General features: G+C 45.8%; 1 protein-coding gene across 1 annotated transcript in view; it reads right to left on the reverse strand.

Annotated features, from left to right (window-relative positions):
- scara3 (scavenger receptor class A, member 3) overlaps positions 1–17,747 on the reverse strand; it is a 75,593-nt gene that overhangs the window by 28,711 nt on the left and 29,135 nt on the right. The window contains exons 4-6 of the mRNA XM_070885369.1: positions 16,707–16,763; positions 12,848–12,997; positions 5,210–5,308 (exon numbers count right to left, since the gene is read on the reverse strand). Coding sequence (XP_070741470.1) covers positions 5,210–5,308; positions 12,848–12,997; positions 16,707–16,763 — 306 coding nt within the window. The remainder of the gene's footprint in view (positions 1–5,209; positions 5,309–12,847; positions 12,998–16,706; positions 16,764–17,747) is intronic.

Raw genomic sequence — 17,747 nt, forward strand, 5'->3', positions numbered from 1 at the left:
ATGGAGTGATCATCCGTGTCAAAGGCTGCAGATAAGTCAAGAACGACGAGAAGGGATAGTTTGCCTTTGTCACATTCACAAAAGTTGTCATTTGTGACTTTGATGAGAGCCATTTTGGTACTGTGGCAGGCACGGAAACTGGATTGGAGGGATTCAAACATGGACGGGATAGATGGGCACGGATTTGGGAGGCGGCAACACATTCAAGAACTTTGCAGAGGAAAGGGATGTTAGAGATGGGATGATAGTTTGCAAGGATGGAGAGGTCGAGGGTTAATTTTTTAAGGAGAGGAGTGATGACAGCAGATTTGAAGGAAAGGGGGACAGAACCAGAGGAGAGAGAACCGTTAACAATGTCAGCTAACATGGAAGCCAGAAAAGGAAGTTGGGTGGTCAGCAGTTTGGTGGGAAGAGGGCCAAGGGAGCGGGAAGTGGGTCACATGGACAGGATGAGCTTGGAAAGGTCACGAGGGGAGATTGGAGAGAAACTGGAGAAAGATGTGAGGGTAAGGGCTAGGGCAGGGGGGATTTGGCCCGGTGGGCCTGGAGAAGGAAGGGAAGAGGCAGAGGCGGCCGAATGGATAGTCTCAATCTTAGAGACAAAGAAGTCCATAAGCTCTTCACACTTATTGTCGAAGGTGAAGGTGGAGACTGGGCAGAAGGGTTTAAAAAGACATTTAGCAATTGAGAATAGAAGTCGGGGTTTATCTTTACATTCCAGAATGATTCTGGAATAATGAGCAATTTTGGCAAATGAGAGCAGGACCCGAAAATGGTTTACGTGGTCCAGCCAGATCTGGTGGCGAATGGCTAAACCAATTGTCCAACATATCCGTTCAAGTCTGCGACTCTTGGACTTAAGGGAGTGAAGATCAGGGCTGTACCAGGGGGAACGGCCAGGGTGAGAGAGAGTAATTGTTTTAACAGGGGCTAGGGCATCAAAGGTGGTGGTGAGGGTGTGATTGAGCAGATCGGTAGCTGCAGAAATGTCATGGTGAGTGAAGGGCCATAGACTGGACAGTTGTGAGTTCATAAATGCAGTTGTAAGAGAGTCGGGAGAGAGTTTTTTCCAAGGTCAGACACAGAAGGAGGTAGGGTTGGGGGGGAGGAGGAGAGTTTTGGGGGTGGGGGGGGAGGAGAGTTTTGGGGGTGGGGAGGAGAGGAGAGTTTTGGGAGTGGGGGTGGAAGAGATGAGACTTCCAAACCCACGAGCTGTGATTCCTCCGGTCGCTCGGTGCCCCCCCGTGAGACTTCCAGACCCAGGAGATGTGATTCCTCCAGTGCGCGTTTTCCCAACTCTATCCCAGGCCGAATGGCCTCACGCACAGGCCGGCCTGCTGCCTTTCCTGGGCAGACTTTAAAGATAAGGTAGGATTTCATTCTTTTTTAATTGTATTTTAATGGTTTGAGCTTTTCCTTAATGTTTGGTGCTTTGGTTGTTGAGGTCCTCTCCAATTCCCTTCCCTCCCCTATCCCTGCCCTGATGTCTACCTATTGTGCGCTGCTTTTTCTTCACTGCTGGCAAGGTTTTTCAGAGCTGGCCACATACGCTGACCTAAGTGCATTTGGAGTAAGTTTTAGCTGGCCAAAGTGGCATAAATGTCCAAAACTGTCGTAAGTGTCTGGGAACGCCCCCTTTTGAAAAAAAAAACTGACCTAAAAAAAATCGTACCTAACTGACTTACTCTGGAGCAAATGTTTTGGGGAAAATAGCATTTTTTAAACTTACGCCAGAAAAAACAATTTACTCCAAAAAAATTGATGTAAGTCATGGCCAAAATTGGGTCCAATGTTAGGGTTGCGGTAAGGGACAGGGTGGGGCGGGGGAGAAAGCATGCTTACACTATCTGGAGCTTGTAAATCAGAAGAGATTGTGGGATGAGGGAGAAGTCTGATGTAAGAAGGAGGATTAGGTATGAGGATACCATCATCTTCGACTGTTTCAGCCCTGCCACTGGCCACGAGCTCAGCTATGGCCACTCTAATAATTTCCAGCACCATCTCCTCCATGGGGCTTAGGTCATGCAGGCACGCCTGTTCCACAGCGGGCTGCCCCTGCTGCCTCTGATTATGAGCCACCTTCTCCTGCAAGAGAGGGAAGTGTGTCAGTGAGTGTGGGGCAATGTGTTTGGGTGACGTGGCTGTCATGGATGAATAGCTAGCAGTGTGTGCATGCTGTGAGATGTGGGTGTGAGGCATGCAGCAGTGCTAAGTTTGTGAGGGTGAGGTGAAGCTATGAATGTGAGGTACGAGTCGTGATTGATAGGGATTGCTGGTAGGTGATTGAAGGGGGGGGATGGTGAATTGATCAGTGTCTGAGCCTAGTGGTTCAGTTGTAAGGATATAGTATCTGAAGATGAATTCACTGACCTTGACCACTTGTATGAGGTCATTAAACTTCCTGCGGCACTGAACCAGGTCCTCGGGGCTACACTACCGGCATTGTCCGTGATGGCTATCTGCTCAAATTGCCTGCTCACAGTTTGTGTGGAGGGCCTGCTGTGGATAGAGGACCTCTCTCCTGCTGTCCACCTTTTGCACCAAGGCCCCCAGTGCCGTGTCAGAAAATCTTAGAGGTCAGTCTCTCCCCTGTTGTGCCATTAGTGCATCTTCCTGCTCAGAATGTTTCCCCCAACCATTTCCAGCACCTCCTCCAACCAGAATGCATCTTCCCTTTAAAAGGTGCAGGCTAGGTTTAAGCGATGCTGGCCTCACAAAAACTTGGGCTCACTGCTGGGGCATGCAGCCAGTCAATAGTACGTTCAGCGCTGGGGCTGCATGCTACTATCATTTAAATTAACAGGCAGCACAAAGTTTACGTGCTCAACGGGCTCATCAGGCTCAATGGGCGTGGGCTAATCATGTATCGCGATACCCGTGTTCCTTTTCGGGGGCTTCCGAATTTAGTCCCCTCAATCTTTAAGATGCTTTTCACTGGTATTTTAATGCTCCCCACCATCTAGCTGGCATCCCGATTGGGGACACTAATTTCCTCATAATCTCCAATTCTAGTTGGGCTCTAGTGGGACATCGTGGTAGCCATCAAAATGCTCCTCGTCTCCTGACACCAACTCTGCTACCCATCATCTGGGGCTGACACAATGGTAATTCTAATATGCCTACAGGTCCTCTTTAGCCCACTTCATTCATCTTTATCTGTGATTTTTGGCAGACCATCTGCTCCATAATCCTCTGGACTTTCATCAATGATCTGTCAGGCTGTGAAACATTGATCAAGCTGGGATTCAGCAACGTTCTCTGTTTTTTTCTTATTGTCCAGTAAGAAAAGGAATGGGAATGCTATTAGGAAGCAGGGTTACCCCAGCATCAATGCAGTAAGTGAAAGCATCCTTAGAACTAAATTAATTTTTGTCTCAACAGCTTCTTTCTTTATTTTCCTATGGGACATGTCCAGTGTGCACTCCTAGGGCCCAAGTTTCGGGGCGCGCCGGACCTGGATGCCCGTTTCTCGTGCCACAAAGTGCGCCTAAAAAAAACTCACCTATTCTCCGGCTCCCTGCAGGTCCTCTGGAGCTGGGCGCAGCGCAGCATGAGCTGTGGGGGGCGGAGCCAGGTCCCTGCGCTGAAAACAGTGCCGGGACCTCTGCACATGTGTGCTACAGTGGACGCGCATGTGCAGTAACTCCAGGCGCCCAAAACTGTGGGAAGGGCCTGAAGCACGCAGCCCCTAGCCCTGGCCGAATGGCCTCACTGGGGCTGCGTGGATAAGGCTCACCTCCCACGCCCAGCTCCTGCTTCCTCCTGACCGGACCCGACCCGACTTGACTCCCGCCCCCCGCCCGGACCGGACCCCTCCACCCCCCCAACCTCCGCTCCCGACCCCCGCATCCCCTCCAAGCTCCGCTCATGACCCCCCCACCCCCGACCTCCGCTCCCGACCCCCCCTCCCCCGACCTCCGCTCCCGACCCCCGCTCCCGACCCCCCCCCCGACCTCCGTTCCCGACCCCCCCGACCACCGCTCCCAACACCCCTCCCCCCCCGACCTCCACTCCCGACACCCCCCCGACCTCCGCTCCTGGCGACCACCCCCCTGACCTCCGCTCTCGACCCCCCCACCCCCCACTCCCCGACCTCCGCTCCTGACCCCCCCGGACCCCGGACCCGACGCCACCTACCTGTCAATCCGGTAAATCCAAGCCCGAAGTCTTGGGTCCGGCCCGGCCGGGCTCGGCCCGTTCAGCCTCCCTCTCTTTTCTTTCTTTCTCTCTCGCTCTCCCTTCCCCCCCTCCCCCTCCTCTCCCTCCCTTCTCCACCCCTATCCCTTCTCCCCCTCCCCTCCCTGCCCCCCTCCCCTCCCTTCTCCCTGCCCCCCCTCCCCTCTGCCCTCCCTTTCTCCACCCCCCATGCCCCCCCTCCTCCTCCCCCCATGCCCCCCATCCTCCTACCCCCACCCCCTCACCGCCCCCCCTCCTCCCCCTCCTGCTCGCCTCCTCCTCCTCCCGCTCCCCTCCTCCTCCTCCTCCCCACTCCCCTCCTCCCCCTCCCATCGCTGTCAGAAACACAGATACAGAGAGTGAGACACACACTGACAGACAGATAGAGAGACACTGACAGAGACACACTGGGGGGGGGGGGGGGCGTCCCAGCACGCTGTTGGAGGACTCCCGGTGCTGCAGTCGGTAAGTAGAATATGTTTTATTTATTGATTTTTTTTTAACATTTATTTTTTATTAATTTTTTTTGATTGATTTATTGGTTGATTTATTGATGTATTTATCATTTATAATTGATGATAGCTCTTTATTTGTAAAACTGAAGTGTTTAATGTTTGTAAACTTCCCCTTAAACCCCCCCCCCCAGCCCCCCCCCCCATTCCCTACACCTGATTTGTAACCTACGCCTGATTTTCTAAGTGTAGACAAGGTTTTTCTGAGCGTACAAAAATCTACACTTACTCCATTCTAAGTTAGTTTGGAGTATGTTTTCACTGCCTAAACTTTCAAAATGGGCGTAAGTGGCCGGACACGCCCTCTTTTGAAAAAAAACATCTGTTCCAAACTGAAACTGTTCTAACTAACTAGAACTGGAGCAAACTAAATGCAGAGAATTGCAATTTCTAAGATACTCCATTCTAAACCAGTTGCTCCAAAAAAAACAGGAGCAACTCGGGCCGAAACTTGGCCCCCTATAGAGGCATGCAGGAAATCAGGAGCAAGCCTGCTGCAGAATATAAACAGCGTTACTCACCTAGCTCTTTAATGTTCGTCTGAACAGAGCTAATCTTTGTCTCATAGAATGACTGGGCCACGTTGATATCTTCAGTTATGGAGTCAACCTTCCTGAACACTGTAACAATACAACATTCAGTTACTAATCTAACAGTCACACACAAAATAGTGAAGAACTGAGTATTTAATTGGTTAATGGTTAAGTGATGAGCATTTAGGCTGAATCATAATTGACCAAACAAGAAGATATTCCAGTTCACTTCTCAATAGATGAAGATGTCGAAGGGCCAGCAAGAAATTAGGGATGCGTGCAATAAAGGTACAGCAGTTATCATGGGCGACTTTAATCTACATATTAACTCGGCTAACCAAACTGGTAGCAATGCGGTGGAGGAGGATTTCCTGGAGTGTGTTAAGGATGGTTTTCTAGACCAATATGTCGAGGAACCAACGAGAGGGCTGGTCATCCTAGACTGGGTGATGTGTAATGAGAAAGGACTAATTAACAATCTTGTTGTGCGAGGCCCCTTGGGTAGAATTCTTTATTAAAATGAAGAGTGCACAGTTAATTCAGAGACTAAGGTCCTGAACTTGGGGAAAGGTAACTTCGATGGTATGAGACGTGAATTGGCTAGAATAGACTGGCGAGTGATACTTAAAGGGTTGACGGTGGATAGGCAATGGCAAACATTTAAAGATCGCATGGATGAACTTCAACAATTGTACATTCCTGTCTGGAGTAAAAATAAAATGATGGCTCAACCGTGGCTAACAAGGGAAATTAAGGATAGTGTTAAATCCAAGGAAGAGGCATATAAATTGGCCAGAAAGAGCAGCAAACCTGAGGACTGGGAGAATTTTGTAATACAGCAGAGGAGGACAAAGGGTTTAATTAGGAGGGGGAAAATAGAGTACGAGAGGAAGCGTGCTGGGAACATAAAAACTGACTGCAAAAGCTTCTATAGATATGTGATGAGAAAAAGATTAGTGAAAACAAACGAAGGTCCCTTGCAGTAAGTTTCAGGTGAATTTATAATGGGGAACAAAGAAATGGCGGACCAGTTAAACAAATACTTTGGTTCTGTTTTCACGAAGGAAGCCACAAATAACCTTCCGGAAATACTAGGGGACTGAGGATCTAGTGAGAAGGAGGAACTGAAGGATATCCTTATTAGGCGGGAAATTGTGTTAGGGAAATTGATGGGATTGAAGGCCGATAAAACCCCGAGGCCTGATGGTCTGCATCCCAGAGTTCTTAAGGAAGTGGCCATAGAAATAGTGGATTCATTGGTGATCATTTTCCAAAAGTCTATCGACTCTGGATCAGTTCCTATGGACTGGAGGGTAGCTAATGTAACACCACTGTTTAAAAAAACAGGGAGAGAGAAAACGGGTAATTATAGACTGGTTAGCCTGACATCAGTAGTGGGGAAAATATTAAAGATGAAATAGCAGCGCATTTGGAAAGCAGTGACAGGATCGGTCCAAGTCAGCATGGATTTATGAAAGGGAAATCAAGCTTGACAAATCTTCTGGAAATTTCTGAGGATGTAACTCGTAGAGTGGACAAGGGAGAACCAGTGGATGTGGTGTATTTGGACTTTCAAAAGGCTTTTGACAAGATCCCACACAAGAGATTGATGTGCAAAATCAAAGCAAATGGTATTGGGGGTAATGAACTGACGTGGAAAGAGAACTGGTTGGCAGACAGGAAGCAGAGAGTCGGGATAAACGGGTCCTTTTTAGAATGGCAGGCAGAGACTAGTGGAATACCGCAGGGCTCAGTGCTGGGACCTCAGCTCTTTACAATATACATTAATGATTTAGATGAAGGCATTGAGTGTAATATCTCCAAGTTTGCAGATGACACTAAACTGGGTGGCGGTGTGAGCTGTGAGGAGGATGCTAAGAGGCTGCAGGGTGACATGGACAGGTTAGGTGAGTGGGCAAATGCATGGAAGATGCAGTATAATGTGGATAAATATGAGGTTATCCACTTTGTGGGCAAAAACACGAAGGCAGAATATTATCTGAATGGCGGCAGATTAGGAAAGGGGGAGGTGCAAAGAGACCTGGGTGTCATGGTTCATCAGTCATTGAAAGTTGGCATGCAGGTACAGCAGGCGGTGAAGAAGGCAAATGGTATGTTGGCCTTCATAGCTAGGGGATTTGATTATAAGAGCAGGGAGGTTTTACTGCAGTTGTACAGGGCCTTGGTGAGGCCTCACCTGGAATATTGTGTTCAGTTTTGGTCTCCTAATTTGAGGAAGGACGTTCTTGCTATTGAGGGAGTGCAGCGAAGGTTCACCAGAGTGATTCCCGGGATGGCGGGACTGACATATGAGAAGAGACTGGATCAACTGGGCCTTTATACACTGCGGGCATGATTCAAGATTACAAGATTCTGACGGGACTGGACAGGTTGAATGCAGGAAGAATGTTCCCGATGATGGGGATGTCCAGAACCAGGGGACACAGTCTTAGGATAAGGGGTAGGCCATTTAGGATTGAGATGAGGAGAAACTTCTTCACTCAGAGAGTTGTTAACCTGTGGAATTCCCTACCGCAGAGAGTTGTTGATGCCAGTTCATTGAAACATATAAAATTCTGACGGGACTGGATAGTTAGATGCAGGAAGAATGTTCCCGATGTTGGGGAAGTCCAGAACCAGAGGACACAGTCTAAGGATAAGGGATAAGCCATTTAGGACTGAGATGAGGAGAAACTTCTTCACTCAGAGAGTTGTTAACCTATGGAATTCCATACCGCAGAGAGTGTTGATGCCAGTTCATTGGATATATTCAAGAGGGAGTTAGATATGGCCCTTACGGCTGAAGGGATCAAGGTTGTATGGAGAGAAAGCAGGAACGGGGTACTGAGGTGAATGATCAGCCATGATCTTATTGAATGGTGGTACGGGCTCGAAGGGCCAAATGGCCTACTCCTGCACCTATTTTCTATGTTTCTATATTTCTATGTTAAGAGTGAATTAATTTATCTGAGCCATGCAGACAGTGGAAGCTGCAGTTCATCTCAATTTCCCCTGGCTGTGGAAGGGGAAAATAAATCAGCTTGTGTGCTGCTTTGAGAGATTTGTACTGAGTAATAAACAATGAAGTTCCTTTGGTTATTATGTGGCTTAATAAAAGTTTTTAAATGGACTTGCATCTCTAGAAAAGTTAACAATATTTACAATGGAAACAACTAACTTCCCAAAGATTACAGGCATATTTCAAAATTCAATTCCACATTACTTCATACCAATTGGAAGGGTTACGTTGTTATGGGTCTTATACCTCATCAATTGGGACAAATGGGAGTTAAATTAACAGAACATTCGGCTTCCATTTGCTACTATAAATGGTGTGATTTTCACACTCTTCCGAATCTCAACTTCATACATGCACAATTTAAAAATGTTGTTAAAGTTAGTCCCCAATACTTCTCCCAACAATTGAGAAGCATCAAAAGATAAGTGTGATGGAACATAAGAAATAGGAGCATGAGTAGGCCTCCTGGCTCCTTGAGCCTGCTCCGCTAGTTAATATGATCATGGCTAATCTGACCATGGACTCAGCTCCACTTCCCTGCCCGCTCCCCATAACCCTTCACTCCCATATCGTTCAAAATCTGTCTATCTCCACCTTAAATATATTCAATGACCCAGCCTCCACAGCTCTCTGGGACAGAGAATTCCATTGATTTACAACCCTCAGAGAAGAAATTTCTCCTTATCTCAGATATAAATGGGCAACCCCTTATTCTGAGACTATGGGCTAGAACCTTCACTTTTTTTGCCTGCTTAATGCCCACTTAACATCCATTTAACCACTGAAATTATGTATAACGCCCAGATATCGCCCATTTTGGCACAAAACGGAAACTGACGGGCTTTTTTAGGAGACTTATCACCGAGCGTTATTTTCCCCATGTGCTTAATGCCGGGAAAAAATATTACCGGCCGCCCACTTTTTTGGGCGGAATCAGCAGAATGGGCGATTGCAACGCCCATATTATTGCCCAGCATTACTTTCCTCACGGACTTAATGCCGAGATTCAATAATAACGCCCAGCGACTGTTTTTTGTCGTAAAGAGCATATTTACCCAAACTAGCGGCCATGGAGATCGCCCACTGTCAATTTCACCACCTCCTACACATATCGCCCTAAATATTGACCACTCGAAAAACCGCCCACAAAAAGTGGAACTAACCGGAACGGACAACGGCAGTGTGGCTGGCATTTGTTAAATCCCACTCTTACGTGAGGAGCTGATATCGAAAAGATTTGCCTGAAAGAGCGCTGATGTGAGTGACAATGCTGACACACTGCTGTGTGTGTGCAGCTCAGACATCAATGGTGCCCATTACCTTGGTGCCAGTTAAAGTTTACGTTGATTGAAGTTAAGTTGTATTTAGCCCGTTCACGGTAAGGAATCACCAGTGTGTAACGGTCCAGCTATCTGAGACAATGCGCAACAAGGTTATGCTCAATAACAAAAGTTTAATACCAACATTGGTCTGAAATCATAAGTAACACAGCCAATCCCTGCTCACATCTCACTTTTTCCACTATTGACATAAATCACATGGTCAACATGTCCAGCAACACAGAATACAAAGGCAAAGCAGGAGCGTGGTATCCAGCCCCGATACATTGCAACAAATTGCATACACCCAGATGGAGATATAACACAGCCATCACCTGCGGACATGCACCTCACTTTCCTTCCCCCCTCTCTTTCTTCTCCCCACCTCTATCCCTTCCCTTCCTCGCTCCACGGCGCCTGGCCGAGGAGCTCCTCAGGCAGTGCCTCATTGGGAGGGGATGGAGGCAGATGCGTTGGTTGGACGGGTACGGGAGCGGGGGGTGCCGAGGGGGCAACATTCTCTGATGCAGAAGCAGGATCTTGGTCCCTGCTCGCATTTGTCATTCGCAGTGGTGGTGCGGATCCTAGGGCTGGAGTGCCGTGCTCTGGGGCCACCGGGAGGGCTGTAGCAAGAGTGTTCCTGGCTATCGCATCCAGGGACTCCGCCATGCGCGGAATGTACTCGGTCATGGTGGCCAGCTGTCGGGATATGCCCCCCAAGGCTTCGATGAGCTGGTCACCAATGTCTACAGTCCTCCTGGACAACTGCACCATCTCTCCGCTGTCATGTCGCGCTCGTGGAACAGACCTGCCGCATTCACGAGGCCTCCGCAGGGTCGGCGTCATCCTGGGGACAAATGGGGTGACCCCTGGAGAGGTGCTTGGGGCCGGCACCTCCAGAGTGGAGGCAGGAATGACCGGAGGAGCAATAGATGGCCTTGGGGTGGAATGGGTTCTGGAGCGTGGCGATGGAGGTTCTTCGAAGTCGGCGCTCTCATCCGTCGAGAACAGACCCAGTGGATTGACAGGTGAGAATCGGAGCTCCTCAGCACCAGATGTAGTAGGATCGTCCGCCGACTCCTGCCCCGCGCCCCCACCTTCTGGCCTCTGTGGTCTTGCATGGGGCCGCGCTGCTGGCTGAGCTGCAAGACACAAATGAGGTTATTAGAGGAGAAGAGGGTGCTAGGGTGAAAAGGTGAGTCCAGCGCTACAAACAGCATATACACAACAAAAGCACCACCACTCTCAAAATCATCGCAGACATCACATTTCATGACCATCAACACATTGTGGATTGCAATGATTTTCTTTAGGCCAGCATTATTTCTATGACACTTTTAGAAATTATCTATCATATATGATTGTTTGGATATGAGTTGGTGTGGCAACTATTGACTTTACATCACGCAATGGTGTAAGCTTTACTCACGTGGTGTCACTTCAGGGTCTGCAGATGCGTCCGTGGCTGTCCGGATGTGCTTCCCCACGAGTGCTGGCACTCGCTCCTCCATGTGAGTGATGTCGCTGGGGACTGGTGGTGCCCCACCCGTTCGCCTCTGCATGGACCTCATCGTCAATAGCTTCTTCTGTAAAAGGTGACAGGACGACATGGCATGAGATCATTGCGTGATATCATTGCTAGGTACTGTCGCAGAGACTGATACAACACATAGCCAACAGATGTAAGCATGATTATGATTATTATCATTCTTTACCTAAAGACGTACACCGTGACCGCAGGCTTTGAGTAAAACATTCCCCGTAAAAGTGCAAGACCTCACATCTGCTGATAGTCACTCATGACTGTTACAAATCAAATTATATAAATACATAAATTCATGTCAATCAATGTAATACTTACTCTTGCGGATCCCACAAGGTCGGTCCATCGTTTGCGGCATTGGTTGCCCTCACGCACCTCGTTGGTCGCCGATGAGACCACCTCTGCTATCTCAGTCCATATCCTCTGGTAGGCCTTTGGGGTGGGCTTCCCATGCCCTCCCTGTGTCAAATCACCCCAGTGTGACTCGACCTCCTGCAGGAGGGAGGCATTTGTCTCATCTGAGAACCTCCTGGCTCTTTTGCGGCCTCCACTGTGCTCCTCTCCCACCTCACTGCTCTCTCCAGCGTCAGTCTCCACAGCGTGCTGCGATGCCTCCTCCTCTCCCTCCATTATAGGGCAAATTCGGTCAAATATGTGGCAGTTAACAGCTACTTTTTGTTTGCCTACTTGCTGTGAAACTCTAAAGTCTCCCTCCTTCCTCCCAAAGCAGCCACACCACACCTAGCCACGCCTTCAGTCCCTCTGAACTCCCTCTCTCTCTGTCTCCTCTTCTGCGCATGTCATGGTGACCCTTGACCTCCTGAATCGTGGGAATCGAGCGTTGTCATGCCATTGCTAAGGATGGTCACACTTTACGGCAGAAGGTCAAAAAAATTTAACGCCACCGCCCATTTGATTTCGCTCACGCTAACACCCATTTTCAAAAATGTAAACTAGGTGTTTTGAGAATGGGCAAGAAGCCGGCGATCTGAAAACTCTTTCTTACCGCCCACGCCCATTTTGGGGCAATAAGCTGAAAAGTGGAGGTTCCAGCCCTATGTCCCCTAGTTTTAGTTTGCCCTATGAGTGGAAATATTCTCCCTGCATCCATCTTGTTGAGCCCCCTCATTATCTTATGTTTCGATAAGATCACCTCATTCTTCTGAACTCCAATGAGTATAAGCCCAACCTACTCAACCTATCTTCATAAGTCAACCCCCTCATCTCCGGAATCTAGTGAACCTTCTCTGAACAGCCTCCAATGCAAGTATATCCTTCCTTAAATACGAAGACCAAAACTGTACGCAGTACTCTAGGTATGGCCTCACCAATACCCTGTACAGTTGTAGCAGGACTTCTCTGCTTTTATACTCCATCACCCTTGCAATAAAGGCCAACATTCCATTTGCCTTCCCGATTACTTGCTGGAAGGCAAATAGCAGTACTGCTCCTGATTCAGGCTAGCATGGGGATGATCAAGTTCAGGCTGGCAGTGGAAAGTTCTTTTAAGCAACTTTCACCTTCTTCTGGTAAAACTGCTCCAGGCTGTAAATGTTCGCTGTAGTTAGAATTTTTTTTCCCCCACTCTGACTTTTATCCATTTCTTCCTGCATAGATTCAGACTGCTATGGTGAGGGAATCTCATTCTCTGTTAATCCTTTCAATTATGAAAGATGTATAGAAGGAAAAAAAAGCTTGGAAGAAAAAAATATGGACGACATGTCAAAATAACGGAGTCACCTTACCTACGGACGCAAGCACAGCAACAGCTATGATGAGACAACTAAAGAATATGTACAGCACTTTCACAGCCAGACTCAATGACCATGCAGTTTGGCATCTGCAACAGCCGGGTCTTGAAGTCCTCTCTGCTTCATTAGAAAACAAAATTACATCTGTAAGTCAAGGTGAAAAAAAAATCATTGCATTTATTGTGCACTTTTGTCATAAAATAACACTTTTGGTTGCCTACTGGTTAAAACTTGAATGTCCCTTAAATTATACTTTTCTTTTCGTGCAAGTTGGTGAATCTTTATCTGAAAAAGTGACTTACCAAACTCTTTAGTTTTGTTGGGAGCAAGGCAGAGGTTTTGATGACACTGCTGGAGAATGGATTATCTTCATCTAGCGTTGGCATCAAGGACTCTCAAGTCAGAGGTAAGAATCTTAAGTGAAATACATTTGGGCAGTCCCAGCCCACTACTGCTGGCCCACAGAACAAAACTACTCCATGTCGCTTATAATATAAGTTTGATGCACAGTCCAGCTAATTTTCCCAAACAAGGAGGTAGATTTTGAGGCAGAAATTGGGCGGTAGCACCCCAAAAATGATGGGAATGATTTACCACCCCGTTCCAACATTGCTGCCACAACTTTCTGCCGGGCTTACTGCTTGGCGACCAGAGTGCCTGGCTGCATCAGGCAGTAGGCTCATTTAAAATGCAAATCGAAGTCTATGTTGTACATATCAACAACAACAACTTGTATTTATATAGCGCCTTTAACATAGTGAATCATCCCAAGGTGCTTCACAGGAGTATAATGCGAAAAAAAATTGACAATTGGCTGCCACATTTCTCTTCAGTGCCTCCACTTCAAAAAATTTACTTAATTGACTGTACACTTAGGGACATCCTGAAAGCATGAATGGTATTATGGTACTATATAAATGCATGTTCTTTCTTTTTTATGATGATATATGAACATATTGAAGGTGTTGACACATGAGAGGATAAAATAAGTGTTAGAATTATGCAAAGGTGGCAGAAATGTTCTTTAGTCCTCTAGTGTACAAACATGAAATATTTTGAATTAATAAGTCCATTTAGTAAATATTGGTGACATTTGAAGTTCAGCAAGAAAGGCAATGTTGATTACAAATTGTAGCCTCATACGTACACATACCTTTACAAAAATTTACATTTGCGAGTATCAGAAATGCTTATCCAACATTACAGATGATGTGAGAATTCCACTAATGATCTATCTAACTGCAGTAGGAAGACCATAGAAAGAACATAGATGTGTGTTTACATAATGCACCAATGATTGTTCCTGGAAGTATTACAATCTCAGCCTCTTTTACCTTCCTAGCTTTTTTAACTTTTCATCTGGGTTTACTTTGTATTGTTTGCTTCCTTTTTTCCTTTATATTTGGTCCAATGTGTGAGAAACATAGCATCAGTGGTTGCACCTCAGCCTGTGTACACCATGTTTGTGCTAACTGATCTCCAGTTCTCTCTGGTTATTATTCCTTTACAAAGCTTGTGAAGACTTGCACTGCTGTATCTCTTTTTCTAGAAAGAAAAGAACCTACATTTATACTGCACCTTTCATCTTCCAAGGATGTCCCAAACTGTTTGACAAGCAATGAAGTACTTTTGAAGTGTAGTCACTGTTATAAGGGAGTGCAGCACTGTTGTAGGGAGTGCAGCAGCCAATTTGCGCATAGCAAGGTTTCACAATTAGCAAGGAGATTATGTGCTCAAGTTGTTGAATGGGGCTTGAACCTACAACCTCCCAATCTCAGAGGCAAGGGAGCTACACTGATCCAAGGGTGACACCACTTTTGTACTACTTAAATATACTTTATTCACCTTCCTTTCCCCACAAACAACATCTACAGCAAATACACAGCCAGTCTAAAAGCCTAAGTGTTAATTTACAAAATATTTCTCTTCATGTGCATGCTCCCCACTGGCAGGATTCCAGACACATGAAAGATTAATTTACTCCATAATGGTGCAATTTTCTGCTGCTAACAAACATCTCTATATAAAGGATGTGGCTTAGACTCTGAGACTAGCGTTTAAATCCAGCCTAGGCTGACAGGGACTAGCTAATCTTTTTAAAGGCAGAGCAGTTTTCTCTTATATTTTCCCATAGACATTGGAAGAATACTTTAAACATAATGTAGTCCCCTTAAAGCTTCCTTTTGCTACAAGTACCATACTAAAAATCATTTTGTCTACATAAAACACACACATAGCCATAAGATTGGAAAGAACAGCTGTTTCCAATCCAGTTAAAATGAACCCAGGCATCAAAGTATTCCTGAGTATAGTAATTAGGTTTCTGCATAGAGCAGTTAAACTTTGAAGAGCTGCTGTTAGCTGCAGAATAACACAACCTTGCAATGAATTTTGATTTTGTTTTAATGCAGGCACCATATTCTAAATGTTTTCTGTGAGGCAGGGTTGCCTGGAAAATAAATTTTGCAGTTTGGCAAGAATTACTATGACTTTCACCCATTTCAGGTACTGGGGTTTTGCAGACATTGGTAACTCAGCCAGTTTACTGTTGTTGTTGGAACTTGAAACTGACTACTATAAGTTATGTCTTTTATGGTCCCATGAGTCAGTTAGGGCTCTTTGAGAACTGTTCAAAAAACACCAGCTTTCATCATAATTTCATCAAAATAAGGACCACATCTGGATTAACCATTTCTTACGACCAGAAATGGCTGACATTTCCATTATTTTCAATGTGAACTGACAGCCAGTTTAAGAGTTATTGTCGATGAGAAATGAGTCATGGAGGGGATGTAAGACAAGAAAGTTCTGTTTAGGCATTTGAGGCGAATAAAATTGTTTACATGAAGTGTGAAGTGTATACAATTATTTTGGCTAACTCAGAAGGAAGACAAAACAGATTTCTGATATCATTCATTGATATCAGGCAGAGAAAGTACGACAGGATCAGTGGAAATTCAGCAGCAGGGATGTGCTTGTTTTCTGTGACTGGTTTCTGATCTAGTTTTGATTTTAGAAGGTGAAAAATGTAACTGTTCCAAAACTAAATTTGCAGTGGTGTCATACAAGCCATAAATGATGCAAGCCCTAAAATAGTAACTGTCCAGAAATGATTTTGAACGATGGGCCCAAAATTCTGGGAAGGGCAGATCCCAGCAAGGAGGCCAAAATTTGGGGCAGGACCTGATCTGCCAGGTTTCTATTCCACATAATAACTGCCATAAATTGCAGTCAATGTAGGGCAGAAGATTTTAGGCCAACCCCTGTTAAATCCACAGCGAGCTCTGGGAACATGTATGGGGGCATGACTAGGCTTCCCCAGGTACTCTGAGACCCAGTTTGCCACCTGACAGATCCAGTGGGACTTTTACCGAGAGGAAATGTAGGCCCTAAGAATGCTGCAATGAAAAGTAATTGATCACAAAATTTCCTTTAAAAGCCTGCCCCATAGCTTTTTGAGGGGCCCCAAAAAATTTCTACTATATTTCTTCTGCTCATCCTTGGCCTCAGATTCTCCTGTCAGAGTGGCAGGAGGTTGCTCCAACTTCCAATACCTTATCAGGCAGTTGCCTCTGTTGCACCTATACAGATGTTGGCTGCCCATGCCATGTATGTAAATGACTCTGTCCCCGTGGTTTGGGACAGTGTCAGTGGCTGGACAAAGCAACGGACGGAAGTCAAGCCCAGCTGCACTCACATCCCCTTAAAAGGGTATGTGGAAATTCTGACACCGATGTTTTAATTCATTCCTACTACTAAGCAAACTTAAAATATGGTGTTACAATATAATTCAATGAAATAAATGGTAATATGAAAAAATTATATATTTCAAAAAACATAAATTTTTACAAACCACTTTGTTCACATCTGAAGGAATGCATCTCCTCTTCTTCTCCAGAGAAGTTGTCGTCTGAAATGCAAACATATCAGCATTTAATTCTAACTGAATTGCTTTTGACCGATTCCTGATAACTGTATCTAAGACCACCACTAAAACTGTGGCCAGTGTATATCTAAATCCCATAGTGCAATGTCTTTTTAAAATAATCATCAGATTAGTGCACCACAGTCCTGCACACAGTGAGAAGATCGAGTCTCAGAATGAGAAGTGAGGAATATGGGCGCGACCAGCAAAATACCTAGCGGTCTAGGCCTCGCTGGCAATTGCACCGTCCCCCACCACCGCCTTCCTCTCCGCCAGCCCCCCATTCCGATCCCGACTTCTAGTAAAACCGCCCCACATTCATGGTTAAGATGTAAGAAAACGCTCAAGATTTTAAAATATTGATTATCATCAGTTTGCCAAGTTGAACTATTACATACAGAATCTCTATTATTATGTTGCACACCAGCATTTTGCGAACAGTAAGATTCCTCAAACAGCTGTATGATGAATGACCTATTAATCTGGTTTTGATGTTACTGGTTGAGGGAGGAATGTTTACTAGAACATCAGGAGAACATTCTTCTTCAGATAGTGCCATGGGATCTGTTACTTGATCCATTTGGACCATTAGTATAGGCAAAGGGACCTTGGTTTAATAACTCAGCCTAAGGATGACTAAAAATATTAATTGACCCAATTATTGAGGCCACAAATCCCCCAAATAACTTGTCATATTGCATTATTCTATATAGTAATTAACACTAAAAAGGTGATTTTGTAAGGCTCTGCAGCTAGTGCAGAGCCATATATCAGAGTTTGGATCAGAGAATCAAGGTATTATAGAGCCATCTCTGACCCATGCAAAATTACCTCTTAAAAGTCACATTTGTAAAAAACCTTAAAGCAAGCTACCTGTATAAATCCGTTGTTTGGGGAGGCTTTCCAAACACCTCTCTTCCCCTCCTTGATAGGAAACAAGAAAAAATTGTCATCTGATAATAAATCTCC

Source organism: Pristiophorus japonicus, chromosome 7 (genome assembly GCF_044704955.1).
Source record: "Pristiophorus japonicus isolate sPriJap1 chromosome 7, sPriJap1.hap1, whole genome shotgun sequence".
Lineage (NCBI taxonomy): Eukaryota > Metazoa > Chordata > Chondrichthyes > Pristiophoridae > Pristiophorus > Pristiophorus japonicus.